Here is a 19,487-nt window from a genome sequence, read left to right as displayed (position 1 = left end):
TATTATTGCTTTGCCAACTAAGGTCCATACAGTTGAAGCTATGGTTTTTCCAGTAGTCATGTATGGATGTGAGAGTTGAATCATAAAGACAGCTGAGCACCAAATAATTGGTGCTTTCAAACTGTGGTTTTGGAGAAGACTCTTGAGAGTCCCTTGGACTGTAGCAAGATCAAACCAGTCCATCCTAAAGGAAATCAACCCTGAATATTCATCAGAAGGACTGATGCTGAAGCTCCAAAACTTTGACCACTGAAATGAAGAGCTAATGCATTGGAAAAGACCCTAACGCTAGGAAAGATCAAGAGCAGGAGGAGAAGGGGGTGACAGAGGATGAGATGGTTGGGTGGCATCACCAACTCAACGAACTCCCAGAGCAAACTCTGGGAGACAGTGAAGGACAAGGAAACCTGGTGTGCTACAGTCCATGGGGTTGCAAAGAGTTGGACACAACTGAGTGACATTTATTTATTAAGCTTTTTATTTGGAGAGAGTTGTAGGTCTACACACACTTGTAAGAAGTAATGCAGAGAGATCCTAACAGCCTTCACTCAGTTTCCCCCAACAGGAACTTCTTGCATAGCTGCATGGTACAGAATCGCGTCTGAGAAACTGACATGACATTGACTGTGTTTGTTTTTCACCAGTTTTACGGGCACTTATTTGCATGCACTTATTTCTGTGCGTTTTTATTGCATGGTTAGATGTGTGTGACCACAGCAGTGAAGACACGACAGTTCCATCACCAGGACCCCTCACGTCACCCTTTTGCAGTCACACTCACTCCCTTCCCACTCTTCCTCTCTGACTCCTAGTAACCACTAATCTGTTCTCCACCTTTGTGCTTTTATTATCTCAAGAATGTTATATAGCAGGTTCCTGCTAGCCAGCTTGGTGCTCTATAATGACCTAGATGGGTGGAATGGGGGTGTAGGAGGGAGGTACAAAAGGGAGGAAGGTGAAGTGAAAGTCACTCAGTCACGTCCGGCTCTTTGCGACCCCATGGACTTTACAGTCCATGGAATTCTCCAGACCAGAATACTGGAGTGGGTAGCCTTTCTCTTCTCCAAGTGATCTTCCCAACCCAGGGATCAAACCCAGGTCTCCAGCATTGCAGGTGGGTTCTTTACCAGCTGAGCCACAAGGGAAGCCCAAGAATACTGGAGTGGGTAGCCTATCCCTTCTCCAACGGATCTTCCCGACCCAGGAATCGAACCGGGGTCTCCTGCATTGCAGGCATATTCTTAACCAACTGAGCTATGAGGGAAGCCCCCCAAAAGGGAGGAGATATATGTATATAGCTGATTCACTTTGTTGTACAACAGAAATTAACACAACACTGTAAAGCAATTATACTCCAATAAAAAGAATGTTATGTAAATGAAATTATACAGTATATATCCTTTTGAGCTAGGCTTTTGCATACAGTATTATTCCATTGAGATCATCCAAGTTTTACATGTATCCGTCTCCTTTATGGTTGAGTGGTATTCCGAGGTTGGATATATTGTTACCATAGCTTGTTTAACCCTTCACTTGTTGAAAGACTTATGAGCTGTTTTCAGTTTTGGGTTATTATGAATAAAGCTGCCATAAGCATTTATGTATAGGTTTTTTTTGGTGAACCTTAAGTTTTCATTTCTCTGGGATACATGTCTGAGAGTACAATGGCTGAATTGTATTATCAACATATATTTGGTTTTGTAACATATACTTTTCCAGAATACCTGTACCATTTTATATTATTGCTAACCAAATGATTCAGTTTCTCTGCATCCATGCCAGCTTTGGGGTTGTCACTATTCTTTATTTTGGTCATTCTGGTAAGTATATAGTGATACCTCATTGTGGTTTTAATTTGAACTTCTCTATTGGCTGATGATGTTGAACACCTTTCCGTGTGCTTATTTGCCATCTGTAGATACTGTTCAGTGAATTGCCTATTCATGTCATTTGCCCATTTTCTAAGTGGCTAGTTGTTTTCTAACCATGGAGTTTTAAGAATTCTTCATGTACTCTGGATACACATCCTTTGCTGGATATGTGGTTTATAAATATTTTCTCTAAGCCTGTAGCTTGTCTCCTCATCCTCTCAACAAGGTCTTTACCAGAGCAAACATTTTTAATTTTAATGAGATCCAGTTTGTCAATTTTTAGTTTTACTGTTCTTGTTTTTTGTGTCTAGTCTAAGAACTCTTCATCTAGCCTTAGTTTCCAAAGATTTTCTTCTTTGTTAAAAAAATATTCACTGGAAAAATGAGATAGAAATAGTTGACTAGATTCCTATTACTATGAGATAGTTCTCCAAATCTAGGTGGAAAAAAGCGTCTTCCCCTATACCGATACAGTCCAAAGGTCTCAAATTCAAGCATGCACCAGGATCTCCTGGAGGACTTGTTAGAAGACAGATTACTGGCTTCACCCTCTGACCGTCTTGAGAATTTGAACTTCTAATAAGTTCCCATGTGATGCCAATGCTGCTGGCTCAAGAGTTACACCTTGAGATAGACCAATATATTCTAACTCTACTGAAGGCTAAGAAAATTGAGGTTGTTGGTTATTGCAAAAAAAGAAAAACAAAAGTGAAGACTGTCCTCTGATCTATTAAGGGTTTTGATGAGCAGACTCCTAAGTGTTACTTTTAGGTCTACAGTGGACAAGGAGAAACACAAAAGCAGAGAAAGCAGCGAAGATTCCAGTTGTACATGTGGGAGACATGAAGAACCAGGGTGATGCTACAGTGGGATAAGCCAATGGTGGAGAGCATGGATTTTTCTATACTGAGAGTCCTTCTAAAGGCCAGAGGCCATTCTTTGCTCTGAATTGAAAGTTTTCCTGTTTCAAGGTAGATGATTAAGTTTCTAAAAATGTAGGATATGGCACAAAAGTCAGTGTAGATGAATTCTCCCCCATTTCTAAACCTAAGTATAGTCATTGAATCTTTTGATTTTATAGACATTTTCTCTCTCTGTTAGACCTGCATTCCCTTAATTACACACCAGGAGAATTTTCCTGGATCTTGCCAGTCAGGTACTCATAGTATGTTCCTGGTGTGGCTTGGCAAAGACTCATGCAGGGACTTTTTATCCCTGTATCACACAGATCTCAAAAATCTTCATCCTCTTGCACATTAATGTGCATAAATAGAGTAGGGGAGTGGGTCCTTCATCAACATCTTAGTTCTGTCTGGCCCACTGACTGTATTTATCCTTCTCATAAGAGTGGGGTGAAGAATCGCTTTCAGAAACTGTCAAATACAAAATGAAAACATGTTCACCATTCCAAGAATAGTACCAGAGTAAAAACAGAGTAGGACCTAAATCTTTAGGGGCAGGCCTAACCTGGGGTCAGTGAGCTTTGGAAGCACCTGAAAATACCTGCTCCTACTCCACCTCAACACACCTGTCATCGGGCCATTGCCACCTAAGAGCCAGATGCCTGCCTACCTGTCTGAGCTGTTCAGTACCTCTTCCAAAAACAGCTCTCTGTGATAAGCCTTTTATGTCGAACGCCATATACCTCCAACTGAGATTTGAAAAGAAAAGACTTAAGGCAGATTTGGAAACGTATGACATTTGTCTTAAGAATATCCTTAGGGATGGGGCTGACTGATTGAGGGTAAAACATCTGTTTTTCTGGAGTGGCAGCAACTCAAGCTGGGTTCATCTTCCTTCAAACCAAGGAGAGAAGGAGACATTTTTGGAAAGATAGTAACATCCCCAAGGACTTAACTGGGTTCCCTGGTGGCTCAGATGGTAAAGAATCTGCCTGCAAAGCCAGAGTCCCATCTTTGATCCCTGGGTTGGGAAGATCCCCTGGAGAAGGGAAAGGCTACCTACTCCAGTATCCTTGCCTGGAAAATTCCATGAACAGAGGAGCCTGACGGGCTACAGTCCATGGGGTCACAAAGAGTCAAACATGACTTGGTGACTACAACGTTCACTTTCACTGACTTCAAAGAAATGAGGTGTCACAGTGGTATCAGGAGACAGAACATGGACAAGTCAGGCTACCCTGAGACCTGCTTGTGATTCTGCCATAATGCGTCTCAGGGCAACTGTGGTCGTAAAAGAAGTGAATCTGACAACTGTGGAAATTCTTCCCAGCAAAGCTTGCTTTATTTGGTTTGCCTGAATTTATAGACTAGAGAAGGTCCTTTCATAGCAAGACAATTAATAAAAGTGAAAAAAAAAGAGAGGTTTAAACATCAATGTATGGTGTCTTATTCTATGTATGATTTCATTTTCAACAGTATGCACTGCTAGGCGGAAGAAAACAGAAGAAATGGCATGTAATGTACGGGCACAGTGAGAACAATGGTGGGCCCTGAAGTTATGTCACAGAATTTCAGAAAAGCAAAGGCGTTCGTGACCATGATTCAGTTTCCAAGTTTGGTCAATATGTGGATTGTCGGCAGTGGCTGGGGTGTCTTGTTGGCCCAGTCCTTGCTTTCACCTCGGTAGCAGGGTCTTAGGAAATTAAACAGTTTGTGATGTGACAGAAAGGAAAATATCCAGTTACAGCCCTTGAGTGCACACCAGTGACTTCTGGGTCACAGAAAGAGAGACGGGGAGGGTTGTAGGAAAGACTTACCTACAGACAAGCCCAGTTCTTTTTTTTAATTAATTAAATTTTTTTTTTTATTAGTTGGAGGCTAATTACTTCACAACATTTCAGTGGGTTTTGTCATACATTGATATGAATCAGCCATAGATTTACACGTATTCCCCATCCCGATCCCCTCTCCCACCTCCCTCTCCACCCAATTCCTCTGGGTCTTCCCAGTGCACCAGGCCCAGTTCTAGCCAGTGCTACCAGCAGCCGGGCTGGCCCCCCAGCCGCAGCGTTGCTTCTGGCTTCTGCTGGCAACAGCCCTTCCCACCACCCCAGCCGCATGAGTTGCAGCTGCAGGCGCGGCAGCGGCAGCAGACCCCAGGGGCGCGGCAGCCTCAGGGGCAGCAGCCGGGGCGGCAGCCGACCTGGTGGCATCTGCAGCGGTGCAGCCACCACTGCAACTTCCACAACCACAGGTGTCCGTAGAGAGGACTCAGGAGAAGAGGGAAGGCTGATGCTTGGCTCTGCTCAGGGGCCGTGAAATAGCCCGTCGGGGGGCTTGGCACATGGGATGCAGTCACTTCCCTGTTCCTTTGACCAGTTTTTATGGCAGATGCTTATTTCCTGTTTTTAATACCTCTGAGGATACATGGAACGTGATTGTTTTCCAGTTTTAGCAAAATTCACTTCTGCTTCACAAATGGAATCAGAGCTGAAATATGTAATAAAACACTGTGTTTTTCCAGTGTGACTGCCTGAGCAACGCAGTTCTCCTGCTTAGCGTTAGACGGTCTCCGTCAAGGCCAGCCAAGCATCCCCTCTGCTCGCACAGATTGGTAAGAGCCTCTCAGAGGAAAGAGATCAGTTCTAATCTGATCCATCTTTTAGTATGCTGTACTTAGATACATTTTATGTACACTATGTCATCCACTCACCCTTAACAAACAGCAAATTAGATATATAGAGTCTTTTAAAAGGGAGTTTTTAGTCAAATAAGCCTAGGAAATGCTATATATTATGTCTCCATTTGGGAAATTGACAAAGCATCCCAGAAGTAATAGGAAATCCTGGAGGGGAAAAAACCCTTAAAAATATTAGTATTCAGCAAAAGAAATTTCTTATTCATAGAATAGAAAATGTAATTTAAAAAAGAACACCTTCCGAAGAGCAACAAAAATTATAATTTAGCATTGAATAAATCTAATGATATGCAAGGATCTTTATGGAGGAATTTATTAAATGTTGAAGCACACACAAAAAGAAATGAGAAAAATATATTAGGTTTATGAATGGAAAGTCTAAATAGATAAAGGACATTTTAACCATCTTGCCTGGTCTAAGGGATGCCTGTATATCTGGTAAAACATTATTTCTGGGTGTATTTGTGAGGGAATTTCTAGAAAAGAATTGTATTTGAATCAGTTGACTGAATAAAGATGATTCATCCTTATGGTTAGGGCTTCCCAGTGGCTCAGTGGTAAAGAATCCACCTGCCAATGCAGGAGCACAGATTGGGTCCCTAGGTTGGGAGGATCCCCTGGAGGAAATGGCAGCCCACTCCAGTATTCTTGCCTGGAGAATCGCCTATAGAGAGGAGCCTGGCAGGATACAGTCTATGGGGTTGCAAAGAGTGAGACACAACTAAGTGACTGAGCATGCACACATCCTCATAATATGTGTGTGTGTGTGTGTGTACTCATGTGCAGAGAGAGAGGTGGATAGACAAATATAGGTACAGATATTTTAGGGGAAGTGATAGGTCAACAGATACATAAAGTACGAGGAGGATATAAATTGAGGGGTTACAGAGAACAAAACAACACAGGAGAAGCTCATCTCCGTTCAGTTCAGTTCAGTCGCTCAGTCGTGTCTGACTCTTAGCGATCCCATGGGCTGCAGCACGCCAGGCCACCCTGTCCATCATCAACACCCAGAGCTTACTCAAACACATGTCCATCGCGTTGGTGATGCCATCCAACCATCTCATCCTCTGTCACCCTCTTCTCCTTGCATCTTCTATCTTTCTCAGCATCAGGGTCTTTTCCAGTGAGTCAGCTCTTTGCATCAGGTGGCCAAAGTATTGGACTTTCAGCTTCAGTGTCAGTCCTTCCAATGAATACTCAGAACTGATCTCTTTTAGGATGGACTGGTTCGATCTCCTTGCAGTCCAAGGGACTCTCAAGAATCTTCTCCAACTTCACGGTTCAAAAGCATCAATTCTTCAACGCTCAGCTTTCTTCACAGTCCAACTCTCACATCCGTACATGACTACTGGGAAAACCATAGCCTTGACTAGATAGACCTTTGTTGGCAAAGTAATGTCTCTGCTTTTTAATATGCTGCCAACTTGGCCACAACTTTCCTTCCAAGGAGTAAGCGTCTTTTAATTTCATGGCTGCAGTCACCATCTGCAGTGATTTTGGAGCCTGAAAAAATAAAGTCTCTCACTGTTTCCATTGTTTCCCCATCTATTTGCCATGAAGTGATGGGACCAGATGCCATGATCTTAGTTTTCTGAATGTTGGGTTTTAAGCCAACTTTTTCACTCTCCTCTTTCACTTTCATCAAAAGGTCTTTAGTTCTTCTTCACTTTCTGCCATAAGGGTGGTGTCATCTGCATATCCGAGGTTATTGATATTTCTCCTGGCAACTTGATTCCAGCTTGTCCTTCCCCCAGCCCAGCGTTTCTCATGATGTACTCTGCATATAAGTTAAATAAGCATGGTGACAATATACAGCCTTGACGTACTCCTTTTCCTATTTGGAACCAGTCTGTTGTTCCATGTCCAGTTCTAACTATTGCTTCCTGACCTGCATACAGATTTCTTAAGAGGCAGGTCAGAGGGTCTGGTATTCCCATCTCTTTCAGAATTTCCCACAGTTTAGTGTGATCCACACAGTCAAAGGCTTTGGCATAGTCAATAAAGCAGAAATAGATGTTTTCTGGAACTCTCTTGCCTTTTTGATGGTCCAGCAGATGTTGGCAATTTGATCTCTGGTTCCTCTGCCTTTTCTAAAACCAGCTTGAACATCTGGAAGTTCATGATTCATGTATTGTTGAAGCCTGGCTTGGAGAATTTTGAGTGTTACTTTGCTAGTATGTGAGATGAGCACAATTGTGTGGTAGTTTGAGCATTCTTTGGCATTGCCTTTCTTTGAAATTGGAGTGAAAACTGACCTTATCCAGTCCTGTGGCCACTGCTGAGTTTTCCAAATTTGCTGGCATATTGAGTGCAGCACTTTCACAGCATCATCTTTCAGGATTTGAAATAGCTCAACTGGAGTTCCATCACCTCCACTAGCTTTGTTTGTAGTGATGCTTCCTAAGGCCCACTTGACTTCACATTCCAGGATGTCTGGCTCTAGGTGAGTGGTCACACCATCGTGATTATCTGGGTTGTGAAGATCTTTTTTGTGTAGTTTTTCTGTGTATTCTTGCCACCTCTTCTAATTAAGAAAGGTGCCAATTAAAACCACAATGTGGTATATTTTATACCCATGTTGATCAAAATGTTCAAGACTAATGATACCAAGTAATAGGATGCTGAGTGACTGAAATTGTCATGCACTGTTGGGTAAGAGTGTAAATCACTCTCACCACTTTGTAGAGCAATTCAGCAGCATCTGGCCGGGTGGAACATGTGCATTCTTCCATTTATTCATTTATATCATTGTGGGTTAATAGAATAATCTTGTTCTATTCAATGAATTACAATCTGTTACTATCATTATTTTGATGCTCAAGCTGTCCCAGATTTTACCTGGGCCCATACCTGCAACCTGGCCTCTGTAGCTTTTTAAATACCTCCACTGTTTTTTGAGCACTCACTTAGGGTCCAGCACGAAATGTTCAAGGTCTGTTTCATCCCTTCCCAGCCTCAGATCTGAAATCAGTGATTTCTCCAAAGAGTCTGGCTCTTTTATTGGAGAATCTGTATTTAGAATCCAAGATCTAGGTGCTAGGTGTGCTCACTGCCGAGATGGTTTTCGGTACTCACAGTTCGGCTGTAACACAACATAGGTGTTCTTACATAGCATGGCACTCCGCAAGATCATGCAGTAAAAACCACAGGGCTATGGGATTGGGGAAGAGCGCTCAAAAACTTCATCAGTGACTTATTTACAGAGTTGAAACAATAAAAGTTGTGCACAGTTTTACACGTTATATGTTTAAAAAGTATAAATCCCATAATAAACAGGTCTTTTGTTTGTTTAGTCAGTAAGTCATGTCCTACTCTTTTGTGACCCTGGAGTGTAGCCTACCAGGCTCCTCTGTCCATAGGATTCTCCAGGCAAGAATACTGGAGTGGGTAGCCATTCCCTTCTCCAGGGCATCTTCCCGACTCAGGGATCAAGTCCACATCTCCTGCACTGCAGGCGGATTCTTTACTGCTAAGCCACAAGGAAAGCACAATAAATATGGTAATTTACCTTGAAAAAGACCTAAAGTTTGCTTTTGGAAGTGGCCCTGAGAAAGATTGCAGCCTGTGTTATTGTTGAGTGGTGCAAGAGGGTGTATCCAAAATGGGAGGGGAAGTTGTATTTGCAGGTGTGGATGAGTGATGCTCTTAGCCCATAGGACACACAGGTAGCTGGTGGTTGTTTGAAGTATGTGTGTGCGCATGTGTGTCTTAGCTGGGTGCAGCTTTTTGCATTTACCTGGTGTTTGTCAGGCATAGAATCCCACATAAGCAAACACAAAATTTGCATTGTACCCAAATCTTTCCCTAACATATCAATCTCCTTGGAACAAATATTTTTTCTAGCTTTATTGAGATATAATTTAAAAATCAGTTGTTGTTTATAGTTAAGATATATGATGTGATTTAGTATATGCATATATTATGAAATGATTACCATAATTAAGTTAATTAATACATCCATCACCTTGCATAGTTACCTTGTGTGTGTGTGTGTGTGTGTGTGTGTGTGTGTGTGGTGAGAATGCCATTCACGATGGCAGTGGTGCTAATAGACCTTAACTCCTGTCTCTCCTATGACAACAGCATTTCCTATTTTCCCTGCTGTCATTCTTCCCTTCCTTTGTTAGGATGTCATGGAGCTATAACCAAAACAGATGGGACAAAAAAGGCATCTTTAAAAATGAGTAGAATTTTGATGGTGGAAGAAGGCATTTTCAGCTGAAAGCACAGCCACAAGGGACGTATGGGAGTATCGAAGTTCAAGGTGTGAGCATGTGGCTGGGGTGTTTCTTTCATGGGAGGAGAAAGGTCTGCGTCACAGGCGTGATCTAGTGTCGCCCTGCCTTCGCCACCGTTGCTTTGCTGACACTGTTCCTTCACGCGTGTGTTACTGCCCGAGTCCTGCCTGTTTCCTTGCTTTTGTCTCCGTTTCGTTTCTGTCACTGGCTGGAGTCAGAATCAAACTCAAGCTTGGCTGCTCTGCTCAAAAGTCAATGTTCAAGAGACAAGGGTTGATGGAAAAGAGAGATGCTTTATTTAGGAAGTAGGCAACCCTGGAGAGATGTTGCACTAGTGTCCCCTAAACCATCTTCAAATTCCCCATTAGCAGGAAAGGGGAAAATCAGGAAGTTTCAGGGGAGTGTGGGCAGGGGCTACGTGCAGAACAGCACGGCCAACTCCAACAGTCATCCTGAAACTCACATGATGGTCAGCGTCATCTTGCTTGTTTTAAGTGCAGTTGATCTTTAACTCCAAGGTTGGTCCTGTGTCCATTTCCTTGAGGCCAGTTCTTGGAACTGTGCAAGCCTCAGATTCCGTGCTGCTCAGGATGGAGCAACTTACGTTATGGCTACAGTTTGGTCATCATGAAGTTAGCCTTTTCCCTCTGGTGGTAGTTTTAGTGTCTGCAGAACTCAGGTATGTGCATCAGACCCTCTTATCTATATCCTTCAGGTGGGAACTAAGTATTCTGTGACTCTGTGATATGGCTGATCTACTGTTTAAATTGTGACCAGTTCTCCTGATCCAACTGCTATCTTTTGTTCCTACATGTTCACATCCTTCTAATCATTAACTCTTGGACGCCTGAGAGACTAAAGCTTTTCTGCTATACAAGAGACAGGTGGAGGACATGGGGTGGAGGTCTGTTCCAGGAAGTCTTAAGAACCTGCTCAGTTACATTTATAAGTGCTTAGTACTGTGTTCAGTACCTAGTGCTTGTACCATGAAGATTAACTATTACTCCAGTGAGTGAGTGAATGAAAGTCACTTAGTCTTGTCTGACTCTTTGCGACCCCATGGACTATACAGTCCATGGAATTCTCCAGGCTAGAATACTGGAGTGGGTAGCCTTTCCCTTCTCCAGGGGATCTTCCAAACTCAGGGATCAAACCCAGGGATCGAACCCAGGTCTTCCACATCGTGGCAGATTCTTTACCAGCTGAGCTACATAGGAAGCCCAAGAATACTGGAGTGGGTAGCCTATCCCTTCTCCAGCCAATCTTCCTGACCTAGGAATCAAACCAGGGTCTCCTGCATTGCAGGCAGGTTCTTTACAAACTGAGCTACCAGGGAAGCCCATCAGTGATGGTGTTAATTTCCAGCCTCTCTCTTCTCTGATAGTCTTGTGTCCCCCTGGAGCTCTGGACAGAGGATTTGGCTGTAAGGGCCAATTGAAATCAGATTGTTGAGGGTGCTGAATGCTCTGCTGGTGAATCTCAGCTTTATTTTAAAGACAAAGACAATCACAGGATTGTTGAGTGGGAAATGCATTAGGAAATACTGTTAGAAAATATGGCAGCATGTAGTAACTATTTTAATATAGAAGCATTAAAATTCCAAAAAGTGGCATAAAGATGTATCCTTGATGAAGCAAAAATCAGTAGTTGGGAACATTTTTACGTAGGTTGTTTCCACAGGGAGCTAAGTTTCTGAATCTTTGCTCTCGCAGTCCTTGAAGTGTGATTCTGGGATCCTTGGATTATCTTCCTTTTTCAACTGCCTGACTGTGTGAGACTGAGTTTTCTTTATTTACTTCAACAAGAACAACATAGTATGATGGAGTCAACACAGAAGTAGATGTGACCGCCCAGCCAACTCTAAGCCATCTTTTAAGCCAGACCTCAAAGAGATCAGCAAAAAGATAAAACAAATGCCACTGTGCTCACTAAATACTTTTCTTTGTTTGGAAAGTGTTTTTGTCCCCAAAATGTGTTATTTTATGTGAACAAGTAATGGGATTATATTGTTCTTTTAAAATGAATTCATAATTAAGTATTAACAATGTCTTAGTATTCATTTCTAATATAGTAAGTAGCAATAGATGCCAGTCATACAACAAGAGCTCTTTGGGGTCCTAGGTGGTTTTTAAGAGTATAATGGGTCCCGAGACCAAAAAGTTTGAGAATCGCTGTTCTACCCTTTCTGTTCCCTGTGGTCACTGTGTGTTCTAAATTCACCGTAAGAATCTAGACTTGGGACTGTCCTGGGAGCTCTCTCACCTGAGGAGTGAAGGAAAGCAGGGCTTTCTAGCATGAAAGTAGGCTCGGTGGTCTAGTAGGTTTGCTCTGCTGAGAGTCACATGACCCACTGAAGCTCTGAGAAGATCTACAGTTGAAACATCCGGTTAGCTTTCTTTAAATGGATTACTTTTCAAACATAACTGAATCTTTTCTTGTGTTGTTGTAAGTTTTAACATCCTGTGGAACTGGTGTTCTACCAAACACATTTTGGGAAGCCCAGTGTTGAGTATGGGATCTTCCCTGGTGTCTCAGACCGTAAAGAATCTGCCAGCAATGCAGGAGACATGGGGTGGATCCCTGGGTCAGGAAGATCACCTGGAGAAGGAAATGGCAACCCACTCCAGTATTTTTGCCTGGAGAATCCCATGGACAGAGGAGCCTGGCAGGCCATAGTCCATGGGGTCGCAAAGAGTCAGACAGGACTGAGCGACTAATACGTCCACTTTCTTTTTTCAACATTGAGTATAGCCCTTCTCTAGCCAAGGATCTAATATGAGTCCTGAGCTGACACTGCTGAAGTCAGCCATCAGAGGAGGGGGTCTTCTGGGGGACAGAGGAGTTTCCTAGGGCTCGTGAACTCTCATCTCATGGTTGTCTTGTCACCTGCTCTGTGATTAAGACTGGACCTACATCTGTGACTCATGCAAGAAGTATTAATTACATGACAGAAATGTGAGGGTTAGGAGGTCCTGTAGATGGATCTGGGCTTCCCGACAGAGAGGGTGATTTTTATAATTTGCTGAGTGAGTTCACCATTTGCAATCAGAGCTTCTATCCCAGCTTAGAGAAACAGGCACATCCACTAGTTTATATATACGTGGATCTATAACTTTCAGTCCGATAATGGCAATAGCCATGTTGAAAGTTACCATCTTTATTTAAGGTTCTGTACAGTCTTTCTCCTACTGAAAGGACCCCTAGGAGTTCTCCCTGGAGAGGTGACAGGGGAAATACACGATTCCCCTGGGAAAATATTAGTGACTAAGGAAAATGCCAGTGGGCAGGAAGGTATTCCCAGTTCACCTATGCTAACACTGGCTGTATTTGAAAACAGGGACGGTCCTTTGCTAAATGCTCCCATTGGGTGAAACAAAGGTAAATTTAGCTAAACTGAAGAGATGTGACTTAATGAGAGGAACGGTGTCTAGCAGGAAAATGAGCAGGAGGAGGAAGAGGTTTTCCTGGAGAAATGGAAACAATTCCAAGGAAGTGGTCAGGTGTCTTCCCTCTCCTGTTCCCAGGGCTGGTATATAAGGGTCCCCTCCATCAGAAGCTGACATTCGACCTCCCTCACCTCCTGAGTCTCGCTCCTCACCTCTCCCGAGTCCTCTCTACCGACACCATGGGCTGCTGTGGTTGTGGAAGTTGCGGCGGCTGCGGCGGCGGCTGCGGCGGCGGCTGCGGCGGGGGCTGCGGCGGGGGCTGCGGCGGCGGCTGCGGCGGGGGCTGCGGCGGCTGCAGCAGCTGCAGGTGCTACCGGGTGGGCTGCTGCACCAGCTGCTGCCCCTGCTGCTACGGCTGCTGCGGGGGCTGCTGCAGCGTCCCCGTGGTCTGCTGCCACCGCCGCACCTGCAGCTGCAACTCGTGTGGGAAGGGCTGCTGCCAGCAGAAGGGCTGCTGCCAGAAGCAGTGCTGCCACTAGGTGACCGCCGGCTCCACCCAGGAGCTGCGGAGGACACACCCTCTCCTGCTGGTGAGGCTACTTCATCCTCTTCCGTCCGTCTCTTTCCTATAAAACCTTCGTCACCAGCTTTTCTTCTCCTTCGTGTGCCCCGTGCCTCATCCTTTTGAGATCTTCCTTTGCCCACAAACCACACATCACGGCAGGAAACAAATATACTGCAAAGAATTGATGATAAGACAGCTGGGCGAAGCCCAGGTTTGCCAAGAACCCTCATTTACAAATAAACCCTAGGATATTTGATTGTGTTGTTTAATCTTTCAACCCTTTCAGGCCCAAATGTGGGTCATTTTGGTGTTTCCTGCCTGTGTGGATTCTTTTCCGCTGCTGTGTATGTACACTTGCTGTTTTACACTGTCTAATAAAATGACTCAATGTCCAAGGAAAACTGTTCACTAGTCACATGTATCATCAGTTCCTTTGTTGGTGTGGCGTCTCCCACTCCCGCTTCCAGGGCCATTTATCAGCCGATTATGTGTGTTTATCAGCCCAGCGCCCTCTGATGCTGCCCCGTAATGACTCTTTTCCTGGGGTCTCTGGGTGCTCAGACTCACCCAAGGCTTTTCCAGGGTAGAAACTGGTGGTGGTGGTGGGTCTTGGTTTCTTTTGTAAAATCTAGGAGATGAAAAATGGGCCCCAAAGGAAGGCAGAACTCACACAGCCCCCCTACCCTGCGGAGCCCAGTGGTTTCTGAAGAGCCTGAGAATTCCTGGCCAGGGTGGCCAGCTTGGGTGCCGAGGATGGTTCTGCAAGGCTTTTGTTCTAACTGATGTCCTTGACCTTGCCTCCCACAGCGGTGTATTCTTTCTCTGCTTCTGTAGATTTTGTGCAGTAAACTCACCGGGCCCGCCCTCGAGGACAGAGACCTATGCTCTCCACTACAGACCAAGTGGGCTGTTTAGACTCTTTAGGCAGAAGTGGGGGTGGCGCTGTGTTGTCAGGTCCCCCAGTAGAGCAGCAGGGGCTCCTCTCAATCCCCTTGCACCCTGCTTAGCTCCCAAATCTACTGGGCTAAGAAAGGCTGAGTGGTTAGCTGGCCTGGACCCCTCTTCACACACACGACTACTTTTGTTCCAGCCTTTCACCACGGGGGTCATATTAGACCCATTTTACAGGTAAAGAGACTGAAGTGAGGGCGTAGTTAAGAAACTAACCCAGAGAAATCCAACCAATAAATCCTGATTTCATCCCAGGCTTCTCTGACACCAAATCTGACAATCTCTTTTCTATATCGTAGTGCTCTTAGAAGCTTGGACCTACTGCCTTTTTCATTTCCTCTTTTCTCTCTTTTCTCTCCCTAAGTTCAGGCATGTATGCTTCGTGTGTACCTAGTTGTTCAGTCACGTCCGACTCTTTGGGACTCTCTGGACTGTAGCCCACCAGGCTCCTCTCTCCATGGATTTCTGTAAGCAAGAGTTCTAGAGTGGGTTGCCATCTCATTCTCCAGGGGATCTTCCCAAGCCAAGGATCAACCGTGCATCTCCTGCATTGCGGGCAGATTCTTTATCACTGCACCACTGAACTGGGCCAAACTCTTATAAAGTGAGAAGCAGGGCTGGAACTAGGAAAGGCTGAGTCAGGTCAGTGCAGGGTCCAGTCCTATCTCTCTTTAAAATTTTCGTATTTTGTGCATCATAGATTTTTTTGAAGCAAAACCATCTTTCTTCACTGATGACATGTCCTTGTTATATAGAAAATCATAAGGAATCAACAATAACAAAAAGCTATCGGGGCTAATAAGTGAGCTCAGCAAGGTTGCAGGACACAGAATCGAGACACACAAGCACTTATTTCTAAACACTAGCAACGTACAACCCAAGATGAAATTAAGAAAACAATTGCATTTACAAGAGCATCCAAAAGAAAAAACACTAAGGAATAAATTTAGCAAAAGAAGTGAAAGACTTGTACCCTGAAAACTACAATACACTGTTGAAAGAAACTAAAGTCCTAGACAAGTGGAGAGACATTGAAAGCTCATGAATTGGAAGACTTAAGACTGTCAAGATGGCAAAACTCCCCAAATTGTTCTACAGATTCAAGGCAATCCTTATTAAAAACCCAGGTACCTTTTTTGCATAAACTGACCGGAATATTATAAAATTCTTATGTCCATCATAGATATTTTGCACTGATTTTGATTTTTTAGACATAAGGCATCAAAATATCATTTATATTGATGACTTGAAGTTTCTGGAGCTACATTAAATTTTGCTCCCCAGGAGAGCACCTCATTTACCTTATCCTAAACCTGGCTGTGGAAGGAAAGAAGTATGCAGTTCAGTTCAGTCTCTCAGTCGTGTCCAACTCTTTGAGAGCTTGTTTGGAGGTTCTAGCGGGGGAGCGCAGCTACTCTTATACCCTTGACCGAAGACCGGTCCTCCTCTATCGGGGATGGTCGTCCTCTTCGACCGAGTGCGCAGCTTCAGGAGGGACGCACATGGAGCAGTGAGGGAGGAAGGGGACACCCGCCTAGTCAGCCAGATCAGCCGAATCAACCCTGGCGATCAATGGGGTGACAGATGTCGCAACCAGATCGCCCTCACATCCCGTGTCCAACTCTTTCTGACCCCATGGACTGCAGCACACCAGGCCTCCCTATCCATCAACTCCTGGAGTTTACTCAAACTCATGTCCATTGAGTTGGTGATGCCATCCAAACATCTCATCCTTGTTGTTGCCTTCTCCTCCTGCCTTCAGTCTTTCCCAGCATCAAGGTCTTTTCAAATGAGTCAGTTCTTTGCATCAGGTGGCCAAAGTATCAAAGTTTCAGCTTCAACATCAGTCTTTCCAATGAACACCCAGGACTAATCTCCCTTAGGATAGACTGGTTGGATCTCCTTGCAGTCCAAGGGACTCTCAAGAGTCTTCTGCAACACCACAGTTCAAAAGCATCAATTCTTCAGCTTTCTTAATAGTCCAACTCTCACATCCATGCATGACTACTGGAAGAACTATAGTTTTGACTAGATGGACCTTTGTTGGCAAAGTGATGTCTCTGCTTTTTAATATACTGCCTAGGTTGGTCATAGCTTTTCTTCCAAGAAACAAGCATCATTTAATTTCATGGCTGCAGTCACCATGTGCAGTGATTTTGGAACCCAGAAAAATAAAGTCAACCACTGTTTCCCCATCTATTTGCCATGAAGTGATGGGACCAGATGCCATTATCTTAGTTTACTGAATGTTGAGCTTGAAGCCAACTTTTTCACTCTCCTCTTTCACTTTCATCAAGAGGTGCTTTAGTTCACCTTCACTTTCTGCCATAAGGGTGCTGTCATCTGCATATCTGAGGTTATTGATATTTTTCCTGGCAATCTTGATTCCAGCTTCTGCTTCCTCCAGCCCTGTGTTTCTCATGATGTACTCTGCATATAAGTTAAATAAGCAGGGTGACAATATACAACCTTGACATATTCCTTTTCCTATTTGGAACCAGTCTGTTGTTCCATGTCCAGTTCTAACTGTTGCTTCCTGACCTGCATACAGGTTTCTCGAGAGGCAGGTCAGGGGGTCTGGTATTCCCACCTCTTTCAGAATTTTCCACAGTTTATTGGGATCCACACATTCAAAGGCTTTGGTATAGTCAATAAAGCAGAAATAGATGTTTTTCTGGAACTCTCTTGCTTTTTTGATGATCCAGCAGATGTTGGCAATTTGATCTCTGGTTCCTCTGCCTTTTCTAAAACCAGCTTGAACATCTGGAAGTTCATAGTTCACATATTGCTGAAGCTTGGCTTGGAGAATTTTAAGCATTACTTTACCAGAGTGTGAGATGAGCGCAATTGTGTGGTAGTTTGAGCATTCTTTGGCATTGCCTTTCTTTGGGATTGGAATGAAAACTGACCTTTTCTAGTCCTGTGGCCACTGCTGAGTTTTCCAAATTTGCTGGCATATTGAGTGCAGCACTTTCACAGCGTCATCTGTACTGAGCACCAATAAAGGTTAAGCAGTATGGATGAAATACTTGTAATATGGATTTGACTTTCTCTGTGGTTGGGAAAAGCCCATTTGTGTTTGAATGTGCTGGGAGGGCCTGATCATGGCGGGGCCAGGAGTGGATTCTCTCCTTATTCCTCAGGGTTTAACTCAGGTCTCATCTCCTTCCCAAGACTGGGTCCTGTCAATTCTCTCTCCTGGGACCTAGGGCCTCTCACATCTCTCAAACAAAACCATTTGCATGCATGTGTGTGTGCTCAGTTGTGTGTCTGACTCTTTGCAATCCCATGAACCCCATGGACCCCATGCGACCCCCAGAGTGTAGTCTGCCACACTCCTCTGTCCATGGGGATTCTCTAGCTAAGAATACTGGAGAGGGTTGCCATTTCCTCCTCCGGGTGATCTTCCTAACCCAGGGATTGAACCTGTATTTCCTGCTTGGCAGGTGGATTCCTAACCACTGAGCCACCTGGGAAGCCCCCAAATCCTTTGACATTGGGTTAAGTGCATTGGCTGAGTTTCCCCTCTGCCTGTGAGATCAAAGCACCAATTTCTATCTTTAATTTATCCTATAAGCTGCTGCCAGTTACATCTTCCTGAAACACCATTTTTACCATGGTACGTAATTCACTTGCAAAAGAAACATCAAAGTCTTCACACACTAAAATTCATAACTAGTCTCAAATTTATTTCCAGTTTCAGTATCTTACTAACTCCCTTGAACAAACATTGCCCAGTAGGCAAATTTCCTTTCCTTTCTGTCTCTTGAGAGTAAGTCTTGTATTTTCCATTATGACTTGTAGCCTTCCTTGAAATACTAACAATGGCTAACATTTATTGAGCACTATGTCCCAAGTTCTACTCTGAGTGTTTTATATGTTATTGTATTTACATTTCACTAGAACACTACGATTTAGGGATTATGGGTATTGCAGGCAGATTCTTTCCCTTCAGAGCCACCAGGGAAGCCCTTTATGGGTATTGTTGTTGTTCAGTTGTTAAGTCATGTCTGACTCTTTGTGACCCCATGGACTGCAGCATACTAAGCTTCCCTGTCCATCACTATCTCCTAGAGCCTACTTATGGGTATTAGGGTATTGCTATTTTCATCAGGAAGTTGAGGTAGAGAAGGATCAAGTCACACAGCTAGAGAGGGAGGGAGAAAGCGTGTGCACAATGACCCTGGCCAGCATCCTCCACCCTCCTCTCCTTCCTCCTCTCTACCTATTCACCTGCTCATGTCCAGTTTCCCATTCAAGAAGCAGCTCAAGCTCTGCCTTCTTCAATTTCTTTCTTTTTTATGCAAGTGGAAGTCATTTGGAGCTCTTATAAAGTAATATTCACTTGGAATTTAATCAGCCGGTACTTTAACCCTTTTATTGGACTATCAGTTAAATCTTTTTTTTCACAATTTGCCCAATTATTTTTTCCTCACCTCTCTTGTTATTATTATATGCCAGTGAATTTGGAAAACTCAGCAGTGGCCACAGGACTAGAAAAGGTCAGTTTTCATTCCAATCCCAAAGAAAGGCAATGCCAAAGAATGCTCAAACTACCGCACAATTGCACTCATCTCACACACTAGTAAAGTAATGCTCAAAATTCTCCAAGCCAGTCTACAACAATTCGTGAACAGTGAACTTGCAGATGTTCAAGCTGGTTTTAGAAAAGGCAGAGGAATCAGAGATCAAATTGCCAACATCCGTTGGATCATCAAAAAAGCAAGAGAATTCCAGAAAAAACATCTATTTCTGCTTTATTGACTATGTCAAAGCCTTTGACTGTGTGGATTACCACAAACTGGAAAATTCTAAAAGAGATGGAAATACCAGACCCCCTGACCTGTCTCTTGAGAAATCTGTATGCAGGTCA

General features: G+C 43.9%; 1 protein-coding gene and 1 long non-coding RNA gene across 2 annotated transcripts; one reads left to right on the top strand and one right to left on the bottom strand.

Moving 5' to 3' along the window:
* Positions 1 to 788: 788 nt before the first annotated feature.
* On the bottom strand, positions 789 to 16,209 carry LOC122698594. The gene is made up of 3 exons (XR_006342376.1): positions 16,052 to 16,209; positions 14,733 to 14,738; positions 789 to 801 (listed from the first exon to the last, which is right to left on the bottom strand). It is a non-coding gene; the product is annotated as an uncharacterized LOC122698594 (long non-coding RNA).
* LOC122698584 (small cysteine and glycine repeat-containing protein 7-like) lies at positions 13,267 to 14,067 on the top strand. The gene has a single exon (XM_043909802.1). The coding sequence runs from the start codon at positions 13,338 to 13,340 to the stop codon at positions 13,635 to 13,637; it is 300 nt and encodes a 99-aa protein (XP_043765737.1). The 5' UTR covers positions 13,267 to 13,337; the 3' UTR covers positions 13,638 to 14,067.
* Positions 16,210 to 19,487: the final 3,278 nt, after the last annotated feature.

This window comes from Cervus elaphus, chromosome 8, assembly GCF_910594005.1.
Source record: "Cervus elaphus chromosome 8, mCerEla1.1, whole genome shotgun sequence".
Lineage (NCBI taxonomy): Eukaryota > Metazoa > Chordata > Mammalia > Artiodactyla > Cervidae > Cervus > Cervus elaphus.
This window is presented reverse-complemented; position numbering and strand designations above follow the sequence as displayed.